This window comes from Leopardus geoffroyi, chromosome B1 (assembly GCF_018350155.1).
Source record: "Leopardus geoffroyi isolate Oge1 chromosome B1, O.geoffroyi_Oge1_pat1.0, whole genome shotgun sequence".
NCBI classification, from domain to species: Eukaryota; Metazoa; Chordata; class Mammalia; order Carnivora; family Felidae; genus Leopardus; species Leopardus geoffroyi.
The window spans coordinates 204,733,666-204,751,343 of record NC_059327.1 but is presented as its reverse complement, the minus strand read 5'-3'; the positions used below and the strand labels follow the sequence as shown (position 1 = coordinate 204,751,343).

At 53.6% G+C, this 17,678-nt stretch overlaps 1 protein-coding gene and 1 long non-coding RNA gene across 5 annotated transcripts in view; one reads left to right on the top strand and one right to left on the bottom strand.

Moving 5' to 3' along the window:
* Window positions 1–5,066, bottom strand: part of LETM1 (leucine zipper and EF-hand containing transmembrane protein 1) — a 36,431-nt gene extending 31,365 nt beyond the window's left edge. The window contains exon 1 of the mRNA XM_045474819.1: window positions 4,729–5,066. Coding sequence (XP_045330775.1) covers window positions 4,729–4,807 — 79 coding nt within the window. The 5' untranslated portion in view covers window positions 4,808–5,066. The remainder of the gene's footprint in view (window positions 1–4,728) is intronic.
* A 100-nt stretch (window positions 5,067–5,166) lies between these two features.
* On the top strand, window positions 5,167–15,196 carry LOC123596281. Of its 4 annotated transcripts, XR_006711641.1 has the most exons (6): window positions 5,167–5,486; window positions 5,872–5,988; window positions 7,267–7,456; window positions 7,492–8,233; window positions 8,339–8,463; window positions 14,161–15,196. It is a non-coding gene; the product is annotated as an uncharacterized LOC123596281 (long non-coding RNA). The 4 variants fall into 4 exon arrangements; XR_006711639.1 differs by having other exon boundaries at window positions 5,168–5,486; window positions 7,492–8,463; XR_006711642.1 differs by lacking the exon at window positions 7,492–8,233 and having other exon boundaries at window positions 5,182–5,486; window positions 7,267–7,419.
* The last annotated feature ends 2,482 nt before the right edge of the window (window positions 15,197–17,678 follow it).

Below are 17,678 nucleotides of genomic sequence, written 5' to 3'. Positions count from 1 at the left end.
CGCAAGTAAACCGTATCTTGGATAAACACTACCGCTGAGCGTACAGCACGCTTTTAGGATTTTCGTGTATTTTTGACACTTTCCCGAGCATAAACTCCAAGTCCAGTCACACGACCTGTGCTCAGACCCTGTGCTGTGGACACAAGCGGTGGAGGGGACGAGACAGGCACTGGCAATCCTGGGGCGGCAGGGCCACAGGCACCGTGCTGGCAGGGCAGAGCAGGGCTGGAAAGGCGGGCCAGCACCCTAAGACCCTCAGGCAGCAGGAGTGCACAGAGCGGGCTTGGGGTGCCGAGGCCTTACTCGGGGAGCCAGCGTGAGAAGGGAGGAGAGCAGAGAGGCACGGCAGGGGACAGGTGCCGACTCCTGGACAAGCTCGGAGCAGACCAGGCAGGGCAGATCCAAGCTGCTCCCAGTGGATCCTCTGGGGACACACACTTCCACTGGTCACTTTATGTAACTCAGAAGGAGCCCGATGTCCTCATAGGCAACTCTCATATTCCCATCAAATATTAAATTTAGGACCTTGTAGTATGAGTGACAGCCTTGTTTTAAGCTGGGGTCTGGGCTCACATGTGGTCACTGTGGTTCATAAAGTAACCTTTTCCATTTCAAACACTACATTTCCATTCACACCAAGTCTTTCTCACTCTAGCTGAGGACCAAACAGAGGACTCTCAGACTTGGACCAGCCCCCTGCCCTGCACACTCCCCCCTTGTACCCCCACCCTGGACACCCCCCCCCACACACACACCCCTGCGCTGGACCAGCCCCCTGCCCTGCACACACCCCCACCCCTTGTCCTGGGTCTGCTCTCTGCATCCCTGCCCTGCACACCCTCCACATCCTCTTCCCTGGGCCAGCCCCCTGCCCTGCACACTCCCCCAGTGCACCCCCATCCTGGACACCCCCCCACCCCACATTCCCATCCTGGGCTGCTGCCCCCCACACCCCTGCCCTATGCACTCCCCTGCACACCCCCACCCTGGGCCTGCTCCCTGCAACCCCACGCTGCACCCCCCCCCCCCCCCCAGCAAGCACACAAGCCATCACAGCTCCCAGAGCTGCCTGGCCTACCCCCCATCTCTACATTGGGTGAACTGTGCATCCCGGTCCCACCTGGTCCCTTCCCACAATCTCCCCACTCCGAAGGCTTCCCTGGCCCTCTGAGAAACCCCATTCCTGGAGGTGATGGGGACTCTTGAGATACGGTTCATGGGTGGGCCACTCTTTCCTTCTAGAAGTCCTTTTCTTTTGTTTTGTTTTTTTCCCAACAACCCATACTCCAGCACCAATTGGGCAACCCACCATTCAATTCTTTTTTTTTTTTTTTTTTTCTTTAACGTTTTATTTTATTTTTTGAGAGACAGAGCACGAGCAGGGGAGGGGCACAGAGAAAGGGAGACACAGAATCCAACACAGGCTTGAGGCTCTGAGCTGTCAGCACAGATCCCGACACGGGGCTCGAACTCATGAACTGTGAGATCGTGACCTGAGCCACCCAGGCGCCCCAACCACCATTCAATTCTGACTCTATCTGGAGTTAATGCAAACCCACTGGTTAAGCAGTCAGCACAAGACTGCTTCACTAGGGACACCAGCTGCAAGCAGGGTCCCCAGGCCACCCACACATCTGCCAGCTACAGATTTGGGGGTTCTTATGATCACCTTCAGTTTTGTTAATTCTCCAGAACAGCACAGAACTCAGCAAAGTGTTCTGCCTACTATTAGAGTTTATTAGACAGGACAGGAAAAACAGCCAGACGGTGAGGTACCCAAGGAAGGTCTCCAAGACTCCTAAGCGCAGGAGCCTCTGTCCCTGTGGGGTCGGCATCTGCAGAAGCCACCAACTCCGAGGCTCCCCAAGCCTCCCTAGTCAGGAGTCATCCTCACTTACCTAGGCGTGACTGACTACAGCCTCGGCCTCTGGTGCCTGAGCTCAATCCCCAGATCCCTTCCCATCCCTGAAGGTCGGGCCTGGGCTGGAAGAGCCAACCCTCTAATCTCAGGTACCTTGTTAGCATAGGTGTGAAGAAAGGGGGCTCATTATAAGTAACACAAAACACCCCTTTGTTGCAGGAACTATCAAAGGTTCTAAGAGCTCTGCCGGGAACAGGGACAGGGCACAGACCAAATGTATTTCATCATATCCCACACCTTTCTCCACCTGGTTTCCAGGAGACAGGGCTCTCTGGGGTCTCTCCACCAGCTGCTCCGGGCAGGATCCTCCCTACCCACCCTCCAGCACCTTCCCAGGCACCCCGCATTGGAATACCTGTGAGGATAGGAGACTCTGAGGTCCCTTGAGCACTTCCCATCCAACAGCTCTGAGAACCCAGGGCTTGCCCCGGCCTGCTCCTCCCCGAGTCCTCCCCGGTTTCAATAGTCGCCAAAGGCCAAGACCTCACGGCTCTCACCCAGTCTGTGGCAAATCCGGTCAGTACCCCCCCTCCAGGGCCCCAGCCCACTCCCAAGTGTGTGCCCCACACAGCAACTCCCAAAGCATGGCACAAAAAGGGGGTGAAAAGTAACTCCCCACTGTGGAGAAATCTGACAAATACTACCTCCGCCCAGTGATCGAGGTCAATACTGACTACAAAACTCATCTTGCTAGCAGGCATCCTAAACAGGATGTGATGAGGACATCACACCTGTGATCTTCCTCCCCAAAACACATAACCCCAGTCTAACCATGAAAAAATGCCAAACGTGGGACGCCTGGGTGGCTCAGTGGGTTAAGCGTCCGACTTCAGCTCAGGTCATGATCTCACGGTCTGTGAGCTAGAGCCCCGTGTCAGGCTCTGTGCTGACAGCTCAGAGCCTGGAGCCTGCTTCCGATTCTGTGTCTCCCTCTCTCTCTCTGCCCCTCTCCCACTCACACTCTGTCTCTCAAAAAGAAAAATTAAAAACTAAAAAAAGAAAAAGAAACAGAAAAAATGCCAAACAAATCCCAATAGAGGGGCATTCTACACTAGATCCAAACAGTCCTCAAAACTGTCAAGGAAAGCCTGAGCAACGTGTCACAGCTGAGACTATAAAGAGAAATAACGACTACATGTAATGTGGTGTCCTGGATAAGATCCTGGGACAAAGAAAGACATCAGAGTAAAATGTGTGCAAATTAAAGAAGTAAAGGAAATGTTTCCAACAAATAGAAAAGTACGTGCAGAATAAAGATAGAGTATGTAAATCACAAAACAAAAATCAGAAGAAAGTATGGAACACAACGAAAGGAATCCGAATACTGTATAGAACCTCAGTCGATAATAATGCTTCAAAGTTGGTTTACTAACTACGACAACGAGCCATACTGATAAAAGAAGTTAACGATGGGGAAAAGTGCTCCAGAGAAGGACTGCTGTGCCCAGCTGGGAGTGCCATTTCGGAGGGTTTGGGACTGTGCCCCACAGTCCAGTCTTGGGTCTCACAGGCTCTGGATTCCCTGTTGGTCCCGCAGCAACCCGGAGGTCTGACCCCCTCTCAGCCCCTTCCTGTGTGATACAGAACAGTGCCAACTACAGGAAACGTCGGTGGTCCCAGAACGATGCAACCACAGGACAAACTCCGCTAACTTTTAAACTGTGAACACGCCACAGAGCCGTGAAGGGGCCAACCATTTTCATTACCATCCTGAACACGGAAAACTCTGAGGGCAGGTGGTAAGATGGGAGGCTGACTGGGCACCTAGACCATTCACACTGTCAGTTCTTGCGGCCCAATGCCCTTCCATGGCTTCAAAGTTCTAAGAAGCCAACCAGCCATCACTTAAAAATTACAAGAATCGTGTTTCTTGGGAGTGCTTTTGTGAGTTGTACAGTACCTTGAAATTTATTTTACTTGAATCTAAATTTTGTAGGGCAAGTCCCAATCTTACAAATAAGGAACTCAGAAAAGTTAATGTCAAAGGGGAGAGAGTCAGAAAGAGAGTGTGGGCTGCTGACATGTGAACCCCTAAGAGCCCCGCGTTAGGTGTGATCTGTGTGGACAGCTAGGGTCACAGAGCCTGGGGGTACAAAGGGGCCAGGCTGGGGCCATGCACAGCAAGGCCTGGGGCCCCTCTACACATGCCCCACACAGTCCTATACGGATATCGGTCCCACGGATGTCCCACAAGACGGCAGACCCAGGCCGTCTCATGTGAAGAGTCCTAAACGTGGCCCAAGGGCACGACTGTCCTCGAGAGTGAATACCACGTTCCACCAAGCTTAACCACGAGAGGAGCGCCCAGACAGCCCCAGGGCTGGCCGTCAGCGCTCTCCCTTCAAAAAACTTTCCCAAACCCGCTCTGGACGCAGCGGCCAGCAGCCGGGCGGGTAAGGTCACAGCGCGAGTGAGTCACAGGCCGCCGCCCGCGCCGGGCCGCCCCGCACGCGGCACTCACGCCCCGGCAACCGGCTGGTCGGGGCGGGGCGGAGGGGCGAGGCCGCCCCAAGTCCCGGCCCGGCGTGACCCCAGCCCCGGGCCGCGCCCGAGCGCCCCGACCCACCCACCCCACCAGGGCGCCGCCTCGCGCTGGGGAGTCGCGGGGCCGCTGGGCCCGAGGCCCTCTGCCGCCCGCCGGTCTCGGCCCCGGCCGAGACACCCGGACCCCTCTACTCCGGCCCTCTTAACGCCCCTGGCCCCCGGGTCCCACCCCAGCCCCTGGACCCCCGCCGCTGCCGCTGCCGCCGCCGGCCCCGGCGCTGTCCCGGCTCCCAGCCCCCACCCGGCCCCGGCCGGCTGCTTACCCCTCGGGGCGGCGGCGCGGGGCGGCGGCAGGCGAACGGGCCCCCGGCCGCGGCAGCTCCTCAGTAAGATGGACGCCATGTGCCCGGCTGCGGCGGCCGCTCCGGCCTCCTGCTGCTGCCTCCCCGTCCTCCGCGGCGGCCGCGACTGCTCGCCGGCCCGCCGGCGCCTCGGCCCGCCCGCGCGGACGGTTGAGGGCGGCGGTTGGCTCCCGGCGGCCGACACTCAGCTCAACGACCCGGCACCGGCGGCAGCCATGTCCCGGCACAGCGTCCGGCGGCGCGGGGCGGGGCGGCCGGGCCGCCGCTCCCATTGGGCCCCTCGGGCGCCCGCCGCCCGCCAGGTGCGGGGCGGGCCCGCGCCTCCGTGAACTACGGGTCCCGGCATGCCCCGCGACGGCCGGCCCCCGAGGGCGCGCGGCATTCTGGGTCTCGGCGCGCAGCCGGCGCGCGGCCGGGCGTGCCCGCTGCGCACGCGTGCTGGGCCCTTCCGCGTCCGAGCGGCGGTGGCTCGGCGTACGGCCGCGGGGACGCTTTCGGGGAGGGCCCCGCGGAGGGGCGCTGACAGCCGGGCTTGAATGGCTGACCCTTGGTCGGTCTCGGATCCGGCCCAGGGCGGCGCCCCTACCTCGCGGCCCGGCCCACCGGGCTGACCGCTCAAACGCCTGCTCCCAGATCTCTCCGTGCAGGACCTTTGAGCCCCACACTCCCCTTTCCTAAGACGGTGTCCTCTCCGCGAAGGTCGTGCGGGGATGGATGAGGTGACGCAGGGAAGGCAGGCTGGGCGAAATGGGGTGGCCAGCTCCTGGGGCCCAGTGGACACGGTCTTCCCCGGAAGGCCACTCCCACCAGCCTGCGCTCCAGCCCAGTGGCACCAGGCTCTTTCTCGGGACGCGCCACACTGCTTCCGCTCTCCCATGCTTTGCTCCTCTCCGACGTTTTGCTTGGAAGGTGTTTTCCCTCCTTCTGGCCTCTTCTGCCAGACTCTTTTTCGCTAATGTTATCCCAGGGTGCCGCTTGGTGAAGGTCTTGCAGTGCGTACTCAGTGCAAATCTGTTCTCCGGGGTGCGCGAATGTGGAACTCCTGGTCTTAGCAGGCTCCCCACTCTAAAGAGACTGAATTTGGCTGAATGGCGTTCTCCCTAGGAGGCTCCTCCAGCACTCAGCCCTCACCGTCAGGAAGAAATAGCCCGCCTGAAGTGGTTTTCCTGCACCAGAACTGCCTGACGCTGCACTGGGATGGGTCTGCAGTCCCCATCTCAGGTGGGAGAAAATGGAGCTAGGTAGTACAGGGCACCTGGGAGATGATAGGCGGTGCTTGCATTGGCACTGGGCAGTGAGACTTCAACTGCAGTTAATCTAAGCACATGGGTTCCTGAAACTGAAGCCTCCAAAGCCCAAAATACCGTAAAGCCAGGCTTCTTTTCTATACATTCCCCAGGAGGCAAGGGTGGGATAAGGAAGGGCAATCGTTGTCCCCCTACCCAGGGTCAGGTCTGAGTGCTGGCAAATAGGTGTTCAGGACCAGACAGAACTGGCCTTTCGAAGCCGCAAGTGCAGGAGAAAGCTTGTGCTAGTGCTGGTAGCTGGCATTGGCCCTCAGCTCCCGAAGGCTCTGTTCCGAAGCCGTCAAGGGGCAAGGAGGCAGGCCCCACAGGGGGAATGAGAAGTCCATGGGACTCTGAAGGACAGTGAGTGGGGGGAAAGCCCCACTTGCCTCAGTATTGCCCCAGGGGTTGAGGGACTGGTGTGAGGAAATGTGGCAACATCATTCACTTCCCCTTGGGATGTTTCACCTCTGGCCTAGCCAGGTTGCATGAGAGGGAGAAGCCAAAAATAGGGTGTCCACTGAGGGAATGTTGAGGGGGTGGGGGTGGGCGCTTCTGAACACCATCTGTGATGCTTTCTACAGCTCTGCCAGGATAGGGTTTTAGATAAATTAATTTTTTTAGGTTTATTTGTTTTTGAGAGAGAGACAGCATGAGCAGGGGAGGGGCAGAGAGAAAGGGGGAGAGAATCCTAAGCAGGTTCTGCACTGTCAGCACAGAGCCTCAGGTGGGGTATGAACCCACGAAACCACGAGATCATGACCTGAGCCAGAACCAAGAGTCAGATGCTCAACCAGCTGAGCCACCCAGATACCCCTAGAGAAATTCATTTTTTCAAGAGTAACTTTAAACTTCGGGTTTTCTAGTTAGGTAAGGAGCATGTGCTTATTATAACAAGTTTGTAAAAAATACAAAGAAACAAGTGGAGGGGTGCCTGTGCCTCTTGATCTCAGGATCATGAGTTTAAGCCCCATGTTGGGCATAGAGCTTGTTTAACAAAATAATAATAATAATTTTTTTTAAAAAAAAGAAGTAGAAATCTGGCATCCTGCCAGCTTACCGTGCATACCCTTTAAGCCGTATGAACAGCTGCCTTCCTGCCCGGCCCCTCATGCAGCAGGTCCAAGTGCACAGAATCCTGGCACAGCAGGTCTGGTTTTGTATCATGGACCCTTTTCGCTCTTTTCTTTCTCTCTTCTCTTTTTTTTTACAGGCCTTTTGATTTTCCCTGTGCTCCCCACAAGTTGAACACAACTTTCCGTAGTCGCTCCACGTTTACATAAGTGACAAGACTTCAGAGAAACAGGGTGGAATATTCAGGCAGCACAGGTGTCCCAGCTAGGGAGGTCAGAGAATCTAGCTAGGGGTGAGGCCAGGAGTCAGGTTAGGGGTGTGTGGGGGGGGTCATGTTAGACATCTGGTTAGGGAGGCAGGTTAGGGATGGGGGATCATGTTAGACATCTGGTTAGGAGGCAGGTTAGGGAGGCAAGATTAGGGATGTGTGTGTTTGGGTCATGTTAGACATCTGATTAGGAGGCAGGTTGGGAGTGGGAGGGGGTCATGAGGCAAGTTAGGGAGGTGGGTTAGGAGACAGATCAGGGATCAGAGAAAGACCCGCTATGTGCCGTACTGCAGCCACGATCAGGCTCAGAGCAGGTGAAGTTGGATTTGACGGGGTTGGAGTTTTGCCCAGAAGCGTGACAAAGGAGGAGAGGGACAGTGGAGTAAAGATGTGTGCGGAAGAGTGGCCATAAGGCTTGACTGGGAAATTTAAACTGGGGCGGGGGGTGGGGGGAGGGTGGAAGAGGTGGGAGCAGTGCGGGACGGCGGGAAGTGGCAGGACCACTGGCCTGTGGAGGCTGCTCATCCTGAAGAGGGTTTGGACTCAGGTACCAGAGCAAGAGGGGGGTGCTCACAGTGGGTGGTGGGTGGCCCACATTTATCGGCCACGGCAGGGGCTAGGAAGTGAGCCCGGGAGAAGAACCTCAAGTGAGGCTGGAGGCCAAGGTCCTTGGGTAGAAGAGCCAGGACGCCTTTGAGCGCCATGGGGAAAGGCGTGCCTTCCTCCGACGGAAAGCAGGCTCACCGGGCACACGCAGCAGAAGGGGTGGGCGCTGGCCTCCAGCCCCCTCTCACCTGTCAGAACAACCTGCATGACCGGGGCAGTGGCCCGGGCTCGGGTATGGAAGAGACATTCATTTGGGTCATGAGTACTCAAGAATGGTGTCTGTGGGGCTGAGACAGAGCCCACGGCCACGCCCGTTCTCTCCTTGTCTCCGTAACAGAGCGCTGGGTTCTCCATTCACCGGCCTCCCTTGACCCTTCTTCCTTCTGCCTGCAAAGCACTGAGGGTGATGGAATGGAAAGAAAGGACCCTGGACTGCCAACCTTGGACTTGTTTGACTTAAAAGTGAGAAAACATCTATCTTTTCTCAGTCACTGTTATTTGAAGGGGTTTCTGTATGTAAAGGTGAATTTAATCATGACGGATTCAAGGAAAAATCCCTAAAAGCTAGATTGCTGAGTCAATGTGATGCAAATGTATATTTTTGCAAACTTTTAAAATGAAAGGTTTTAACTTTAAATTTGACTCGTATGTAAAGTGTACATACCTATGCATGTAGAGTGAAGTGGTCAAGTCCTAAGCGAGCAGTCTGAAGCGTTTCCCTGTTGTGTGCACACTCCTGCTGCCCCTCTCCCATCAAGGCAGAAGGCCGCCAGCGCTCCAGAAGCCTCTCATGCCCCCTCTGTTGTCACCCCTTCTCAGACACCACCTTCCACTCTAACTGCTGCCTCAAAACCACTTTGGCCTGTTTTGTGTTTGTTGGTTTTTAATTTATTAAAAAAATTTTTTTTACATTTATTTATTTTTGAGAGACAGAGAGAGACAGCGCAAGTGGGGGAGGAGCAGAGAAGGAGACACAGAATCCAAAGCAGGCTCCAGGCACTGAGCTGTTAGAGGGGCTTGAGCTCATGAACTGTGAGATCATGACCAGAGCCAAAGTTGGATGCTTAACCAACTGAGGCACCCAGGTGCCCCTGGATCATTTTTTGTAAAATTTTTTTTAACGTTTATTGACTTGTGAGAGAGAGAGAGAGAGCACGACAGAGCGTGAGTGGGGGAGGGGCAGAGAGCCAGGGAGACACAGAATCCAAAGCAGGCTCCAGGCTCTGAGCTGTCAGCACAGAGACCAACATGGGGCTCGAACTCACAAACCCTGAGATCATGACCTGAGCCAAAGTCGGACGCTTAACCGACTGAGCCACCCATGCGCCCCTCTTTTTAATTTATTTTAGAGTGGGGTATCTGGGTGGCTTAGTCTGTTAAGCAACTGACTCTTGGTTTCGGCTCAGGTCATGATCTTGAGGTTCACGAGTTCGAGCCCCACGTTGAGCTCCTCTGCCTCAATGATACTGTGGAGCCTGCTCGGGATTCTCTCTCTCCCCCTCTCCCTCTCTCTCTCTCTCTCTGCCCCTCCCTTACTTCTCTCTCTCTCTCTCAAATAAACTTAAGAAAATTAGAGAGAGCACAAGTGGGGGGTGGGGGAGAGGGGCAGAGGGAGAGGGAGAGAATCCCAAGCAGGCTCCACACTCCGTAGAGCCCGATGTGACTTCGATCCCATGACCCTGGGATCATGATCTGAGCCAAAATCAAGAGTCAGACTCTCACTCAACCGACTGAGCCACCCAGGCGCCCCCAGAATATGCCTTACTCGACCATTTTTGTTATTTGGTAAGGCTTCTGGTCAGCGGTAGACTATTAATAATTAAGTTTGGGGGGAGTCAAAAGTTATACATGGATTTTCCAGTACACGAGGGTGGAGGGGTTGGTGCCCCTGTTCAAGAGTCAACTGTGGTGGATGCTTTTTAAATCTGGCTACTTACTTTCCTTTAACGCTATGTCTATCAAACTCATCAGCACTCTTGTGAGTCACATTCATTATTTTTCATTCGGGAATTTTTCAATGGGATACACAGTATCCCATTATGTGTTTTTGTTTTTTTTTTTTTTAATTTTTTTTTTCAACGTTTATTTATTTTTGGGACAGAGAGAGACAGAGCATGAACGGGGGAGGGGCAGAGAGAGAGGGAGACACAGAATCGGAAACAGGCTCCAGGCTCTGAGCCATCAGCCCAGAGCCTGACGCGGGGCTCGAACTCACGGACCGCGAGATTGTGACCTGGCTGAAGTCGGACGCTTAACCGACTGCGCCACCCAGGCGCCCCTCCCATTATGTGTTTTAATGAGTATACCACAGCTCATTTTTCAGTGCTGGGAGGGTTGATGGGCCCTCAGCTTTTGGCCAGTGTGAACGACGTTGCTATTAATGTTCTCACGTGTGCCTTTTTTGCACATACATACAGCTTTGATAGGAGAATTGCTGGTCAGGGGTGTACTTAAATTCAATGTTCGTAGGGACTGACAAATGGCTTCCAAAGGGGTCCTTTCGGCTTAGCCCGCCATCAGCAGAGCAGGAGGGATGCAGCCACTCCATACCCTCACTGACCCTCATTTCTGTTGTGACTATGACTATAATTATTCTGGAGGCACATTGTGCTTTCATTTTGCATTCCTTTGCATGACTGAAAATTTTGAGGCGTCCTCTCATTTACCCTTCACCATTTGGACTTGCTATTTTGGGAAGTGTCTATGTAAGTAAGGCTAGTTCTTTGTCAACGTCTCCATTCAGTCATCTGCCTTTTTCTTATTGATTTGTAAGAGTTCTTGGTGTATTCTGGATATGAGTCCTTAGATGTATGTATTGCAAGCCTTTTCTTCCTTTCAGTAGATTACCTTTTCAACTCTTTTTTTTTTTTTTTCTTTCCAACGTTTATTTATTTTTGGGACAGAGAGAGACAGAGCATGAACGGGGGAGGGGCAGAGAGAGAGGGAGACACAGAATCGGAAACAGGCTCCAGGCTCTGAGCCATCAGCCCAGAGCCCGACGCGGGGCTCGAACTCACGGACCGCGAGATCGTGACCCGGCTGAAGTCGGACGCTTAACCGACTGCGCCACCCAGGCGCCCCATTACCTTTTCAACTCTTAATGGTGTCTTTGAGGAATCATTCTTGATTTTAATGATTTAATCTCTTTTTTGGTGAGTTGAAGAAATTTTTGCTACCCCAAGGTCATGAGGACATTCTTTTATGTTTTGTTCTAGAAACTTAATTGTTCTATATTTCACATGTAGGCTTATGATTATTTAAAATTGGTGTTTGTCTTGTATACTAAAAAGCAGGCATCAGGATTACTTTTCCCTATGGTACCAAGTAGATTCAGCACCATTTATTCAGTGGACAGAATCACAGCTACGGAAGATGCCCGTGTCCCATCGTAATCCCAGAATTTGGGAATATGTTGCTTTACATGGAAAAAGGGATTTTGCAGAGATAATTGTATTAAGGATCTGGAGATGGGATATTATTCCGGAATAGGCAGCTAGGCCAATGTCATCGTAAGCATCCTTAGAAATGGATGACAGAGGCAGGGGTGAAGGGTAGAGGGAGATCTGATACAGAGGAAGAGGTCGGAACGATGCAGCCTTTGCCGGCCTCGAAGGTGAAGGAAGGGCCTTGAGCCGGGGAATGCGAGCAGCCTTCGCCAGCTGGCAAAGGTGAGAACATGGGTTCTCTCCTGGAGCCTCCAGAAAGGAATGTGGCCCTGATGACATGTGGTCATCAGCCCAGCGAGCCCTGCATCAGATCTCTGACCCACAGAACTTGGAGACGATCGGTTTGTGTTGTGCTAAGCCACTCAGTCCGTGAGAACTTGTTACAGAAGCAAACAACTAACATACCCCTGATGCGATCGTGGCACGTCTGTTAGCCAGCAGGCAGCCCGTTGGGACCCCATTCTGTTGCTTGTTGTTTTTGCTACACTTGAGCCAATACCAAGTGCTTTTAGTTACTCTAGCTTTATAACCTGGCTTGGTATATGGTGCTGTCAGACCTCCAGTTTCTTCTTCTTCAAGCCTGTTTGGATGTGTGTTTTTATTTGTTTTTTTTTTTTTAGTGGTTATTTATTTTTGAGATAAGAGCGCAGGAGAGGGGCATAGAGAGGGGGAGAGAGGGTCTCAAGCAGGCTCTGTGCTGGCTGCAGAGAGCCCGATGTGGGGCTTGAATCCACAAACCGTGAGATTATGACCTGAGTCGAAGTCAGACGCTGAACCACCCGTGCCACCCAGGCACCCCTTAAAGATTTTCTTTCGTTCTTCCTTGACCCATCTGGAGTTTCCAGGAATTTCTGCGTGTAGTGTGAGATGCGAGCCCAAGTTCATTTTTCACTTGTAGATAACACAGTCCTTTCCCAGGCCTTCTTATTGGATAGTCATATATCAAAGTTCTACCACGAAGGTCTGTTTCTGGACTCTCTCTCTCTCTCTCTTTTTATTTATTTATTTTTTTTAATTTTTTTTTTCAACGTTTATTTATTTTTGGGACAGAGAGAGACAGAGCATGAACGGGGGAGGGGCAGAGAGAGAGGGAGACACAGAATCGGAAACAGGCTCCAGGCTCTGAGCCATCAGCCCAGAGCCCGACGCGGGGCTCGAACTCACGGACCGCGAGATCGTGACCCGGCTGAAGTCGGACGCTCAACCGACTGCGCCACCCAGGCGCCCCTCTCTCTCTCTTTTTAAAAGTTAATTAGTCTCCATGCCCAACGTGGGGCTTGAAGTCACAACCTTGGGATCAAGAGTCACATGCTCCTACCGACTGAGCCGGCCAGGTGCCCCTGGACTCTCTTCTCTTCCCTTCTCTCTCATTGGCCAGCTGTTCCCCGGACCACTAACCATTCTGAACTGAGGCACAGTCCCCCTGCCACTAACCTGCATGAGCCTCTGGCAAGTCAGTGCATTCACATAGCTCTTTCCTTTTTGGGGAAAGTTCATAGAGTGGGCTATTTGGATTGTGGTTGTTTAGGGCCCCTGACTCTCCATGCTGCGGGCCCTTCCGGGTTGACCAGTAAGTGCCTATGTGTGCTTGCACCCCAGCAGGGCTGCTTGGGGTTTGCTGAGCTTCTTGGATATGTAAGTCAACGTTTTTGTCAACTGTGGAAAAGTTTCGCCATTATTTTGACAACTGTTTTTTTTTTTTTTTTCCTGTGTCAGTCCTACCTTTCTCTCCTTCTCAGGTTCTGTTTGTTTTTTTATGAAGTTTTTTTTTTTTTTTTAATGTTTGTTGGTTTTAAATTTTTTTTTTAATTTTTTTTTATTTATTTTTGAGACAGAGAGAGACAGAGCACGAATGGGGGAGGGGCAGAGAGAGAGACACACACAGAATCGGAAGCAGGCTCCAGGCTCTGAGCCAGCATCAGCCCAGAGCCCGACGCGGGGCTCGAACTCATGGACCGTGAGATCGTGACCTGAGCTGAAGTCGGACGCTTAACCGACTGAGCCACCCAGGCGCCCCATGTTTGTTGATTTTTTAAGAGAGAGAGAGAGAGAGAGAGAGAGCAAGTGGGGGAGGGGCAGAGAGAGAAGGAGACACAGAATCCGAAGCAGGCTCCAGGCTGTCAACACAGAGCCTGACGCGGGGCTCGAACTCACAAACCGAGAGATCATGACCTGAGCCGAAGTCGGGTGCTTAACCGACTGAGCCACCCAGGCGCCCCATCTCCTTCTCAGGTTCTAACACACAGATGTTAACCCTTTAATATTTTCCAGCAGGTGCCCGAGACGGCTTGCTCGTTTTCTTCAATATTTTCCTGTTCTTCAGATTGGATAATGACCCTTAGTCTGTCTTTAAATTCACTCTTCTATCAGCTTCAGTCTGCTGTGAATCCCATATGGTGATTTTTTTTTTGTCATTGGTAGGATTTTTATTTGGTACTTTTTAACAGCTTCTATTTTCTATTGAGATTTCTCTTCATTCATTAGACCATATTTTCCTTTAATTATTGAGTATCTTAAAACAACTGCCTTAAAGTTTTTCTCTGTCAAACCTAAAATGGGGCTCAGGGTTGACTTCTGTCAATTCTTTTTTTCTCCTTGATAATAGCCACATCTCCTGTTTTCTTTGCATGCTGAGTGACTTTATTGTTCATTGGTTGTTGTGGATAATACGGTATAGTCTCTAGATTCTGTTATCTTCTTTTGACGATGACAGTGTGCGCTTTCCGAGGCCAGATCACTAAGAGCTCTGCAGCTTGCGCCTTCTTTCCTGCGGATTCCCACTCCAGGGGACGCCAGCCCTGTGTTGGGAGGACACTGGAGCAGATTGTGGAGAGGCCCCTGTGGGGTGGAACGGAGGCCGCCTGCCAATATCCAGAAACACCCGAGTCAGCCATCTTGATAGCCCACCTGCAGCCCCAAAGCTGGCTCACCCACCCTGAATTCCCGACCAAAGAAACTGCACATGATAATCAATGTCTACTGTTGTTTTCAACCATTAAGTTTTGGGGTAACGTGACACATGACAATCAAGAATAGACAAGTTCCCGGGGCATGGATCCCGGTGTCTCTGCCATACGCCAGGGACGTTCGTGGGCTTGGACGAGGTGTCCACTCCAGCGGGCCCAGAGCTCCCACGACAGTTGTTCTGTGGCAAGCCTGGAGGCCTCACCATCCGTGCAGCCCCGTCCTCAGCCAAGGACAGTGGGAACTCTGAGACTCCCCTCTCCATGGATTCCAGCAGCACCACTGCGTCCTCAGCTCAGTAATACGGGGTGGCCTGGCTGGACGCCATCGCTCTGTGCCAGGGTGGGAGACTGCCACAGTAGCAAGCTGGGGTGGGCAAGGTGGACCTCAGGAATTTCCCTTCCCTGGGGATTATAGTCCTGCATTTCCTGTTTTTCACACCTGAAAAGGGCCGCCTCATCTGTTTTGTCCATGTTAATGATTGGTTACAGTGGAAGGCCAGTCTGGCACACGATTCTCTCCAATAGCCCATACAGAAGCCTCAATCAAATGTGTTTTTTTCAAAGGCAAGCTCTTTCTACGTTTGTGGGCAACCTGGTGAGCTCTGAATCAAGGCTAGAATTTAGTTAGTGGTGATGGACTGACGTTGGTTTCTTAGTTGTGATAAAGCTACCACGGAAACGTAAGGTGTGGACATTAAAGGAAATGGGTGGGGGGAGCTCTGTGTTATCTGTGCATCTTTCCTGTAAATGTGACATTATTGCAATAAAAAACGTTAAATGATCCATCTGGCTGGTACAGGAGTGAGGGAGAGAGGCCAGGCTCTGTGTCCTGTGTGGCTTCCCAGCAGGCTGGCTCTGAATGGCCGCTCCTGCTGTCTCTGGTCAGTCCCCAACTCAGGCTGGTGAAGCCGGTCACTAGTCCAGAACAGCCGTGGTCCAAAGCGTCCCCCAAGCTGTTACCAGTGCTTACACTTTCCGGCAGGCCCAGGGCTTGGGAAGACCTTTCACGTTCTTCTCTTTGTTGTTTTGGGTTTTGAATTCCTGCAATCTTCATAATTAGAAAAAAGAAGCGCTACTTTAGCACAAACCAATGGTTCTTTAGCCAAAGCCTGAATGAGTGGGCAGCGCTGGCCGCAGCCCTGACCCGAGTGGTCCTCGACCTGGGGCAGTCCCCGCGGAGGACGAGGGTGCGGGGGCCGCCGGAGGGACGGGCGCGGCCTGGCGTAGGTGGCCCCTCCTCTCATCACTGTCCTCGGTGCTGCGGCATCGCTTCCTTCCCTCCGCGGAGGCTGCAGAGACCCAGCCCGCGGGCAGCCGAGCCATGGGAGGTCGTAGGCAGGAAGAAGCGCCCCAGGAGCGGGGAGCGGGCGGGGCCGGAGCGGCGGGCGGGGCCTCGAGGCGCGTGGCCAATGGGCCGGGCGGGGCTTGTGGGGCGGGGCCAGGGCGGAGGCAGCCCCGCGTCCCGGGCTGGGGCAGGTCCCTAACCTCTGGGGTCGCCCGGCGGCCGCCTCCCTATCCCGCGGCCGGATCGCGCGAACTTGCCTGCCCGGCTACACCCGCCCCCCTCGGCGCCCACCCCCACGCCGCGGCTGCCCGCGCCATCCCCCCGCCCCCCCAGCCGGGCGTGCCCCGCGCTTCCTCGAGGGAAGGCCGCCGGGCAAATGGGAGCATGTGCCCTCAGGGAGGCGGGCTCTGACCTCACGCGGCCATTGCTTCCTGCCAGCCGCTCCCCACGGGCGCTGCCCTACTGCCCCGCTGTGCACACGGAAGCCTCACACCCTGCCCAAGGTCGTACAGCTAGTAAGAGAGACGTGGGTTGAACGGTGTCCGCCCAAAGATATGTCCAAGTCCTAACCCCCTGCCTGTGAATGCGACTTTATTTGGAAATAGGGCCCTTGCAGATGTAATCAAATAAGGATGAAGTTCTTAGGGGGGCCCTAATCCAATGACTGGCGTCCTTAAGAGAAAATAGGGGTACCTGGCAGGCCCAGTTGGTGGAGCATGAGGTTCTTGGTTGGGGTTGTGAGTTGGGAGTGCCAACTTTGGGTATAGAGATTACTCAAAAAAAAGTCTTTAAAAAAAAAAAAAAAAAGAGGGGGGTGCCTGGGTGGCTCAGTCCATTAAGTAACCGACTTTCGACTCTGGCTCAGGTCATGATCTTGCTGTCTGTGTGATCAAGCTCCACATCAGGCAGAGCCTGCTTGGAATTCTCTCACTCCTTGTCTTTCTGCCCCTTTCCGGCTTGTGTGCAAGCGCTCTCTCTCTCTCTCTCTCTTTCTCCTTCAACAATCTTTAAAAAATAAAATCTTAAAAAAAAAAAAAAGGAAGATAAAACAGACAGGTGGACACACAAGAAGGAGGCTGTGTGAAGACAGAGCCCAGGAGTGGACCGATGCCAAGGCAAGCCTAGGGACACCAAGTACTGCCCATCATCACCAGAAGCTGGGAAGGGACCGGGAAAGATTCCCCCTGAGAGCCTCAGAGGGAGCATGGCCCTACCTGCGCCCCAGCTTCAGGCTTCTGGACTCCACAACTGTGAAACAGTAACCGTGTTGTTTGATGGCACTTTAGTGGGGCCCTAAACTACCTGTTAAAGTGCGACCGGGACTAGGAGACTGGCCATCCAGGTCCAGGCAGCAGTGCCACCTGGAGATAAACACAGAGTTGTGTGTACCTTCCAGAGGGACTCAGCCAGCCTGGGAGGAGCCACGGAAGGCTTCTGGAGAAAGTAGTCTCCCAGCTCAGGTCTGATGTGCGGGCAGGGGGAGAAGTAGTTCAATTTGACATCCAACGAGGGTGGGTGGGTGTGGCTGTCCAAGGGGTGACATCCAGCGGGGAGGGAGTCAGCTTCAGACACTGGAGCTCTGGGGAGAGGGCTGGGCTGGAGAGGCACAGGCAGTGAGTGTCCTTCCCACTCTTGAAAGTCCAACACTGGCTGAGGAGTGGGTTTTGTGTGAAGGACACGGAGAAGTCATAGCAGGATTTTATTTTTATTTATTTTTTATTTTGTTAATGTTTATTTTCGAGACAGAGAGAGTGCATGTGCAAGGCGGAGGAGGGGCAGAGAAAGGGAGACAGAAGATCCGAAGCGGGCTCTGCACTGACAGCAGAGAGCCCGATGTGGGGCTCAGAGTCACCAGCCTTGAGATCTTGACCCGAGCCAAAGACAGACGCTTAACTGACTGAGCCACCTGGCGCCCCGAGGAGTCAAGCAGGATTTGAAACAGTTGGCTGACATGGTCAGTTTTGTGGTTTAGAAAAATTC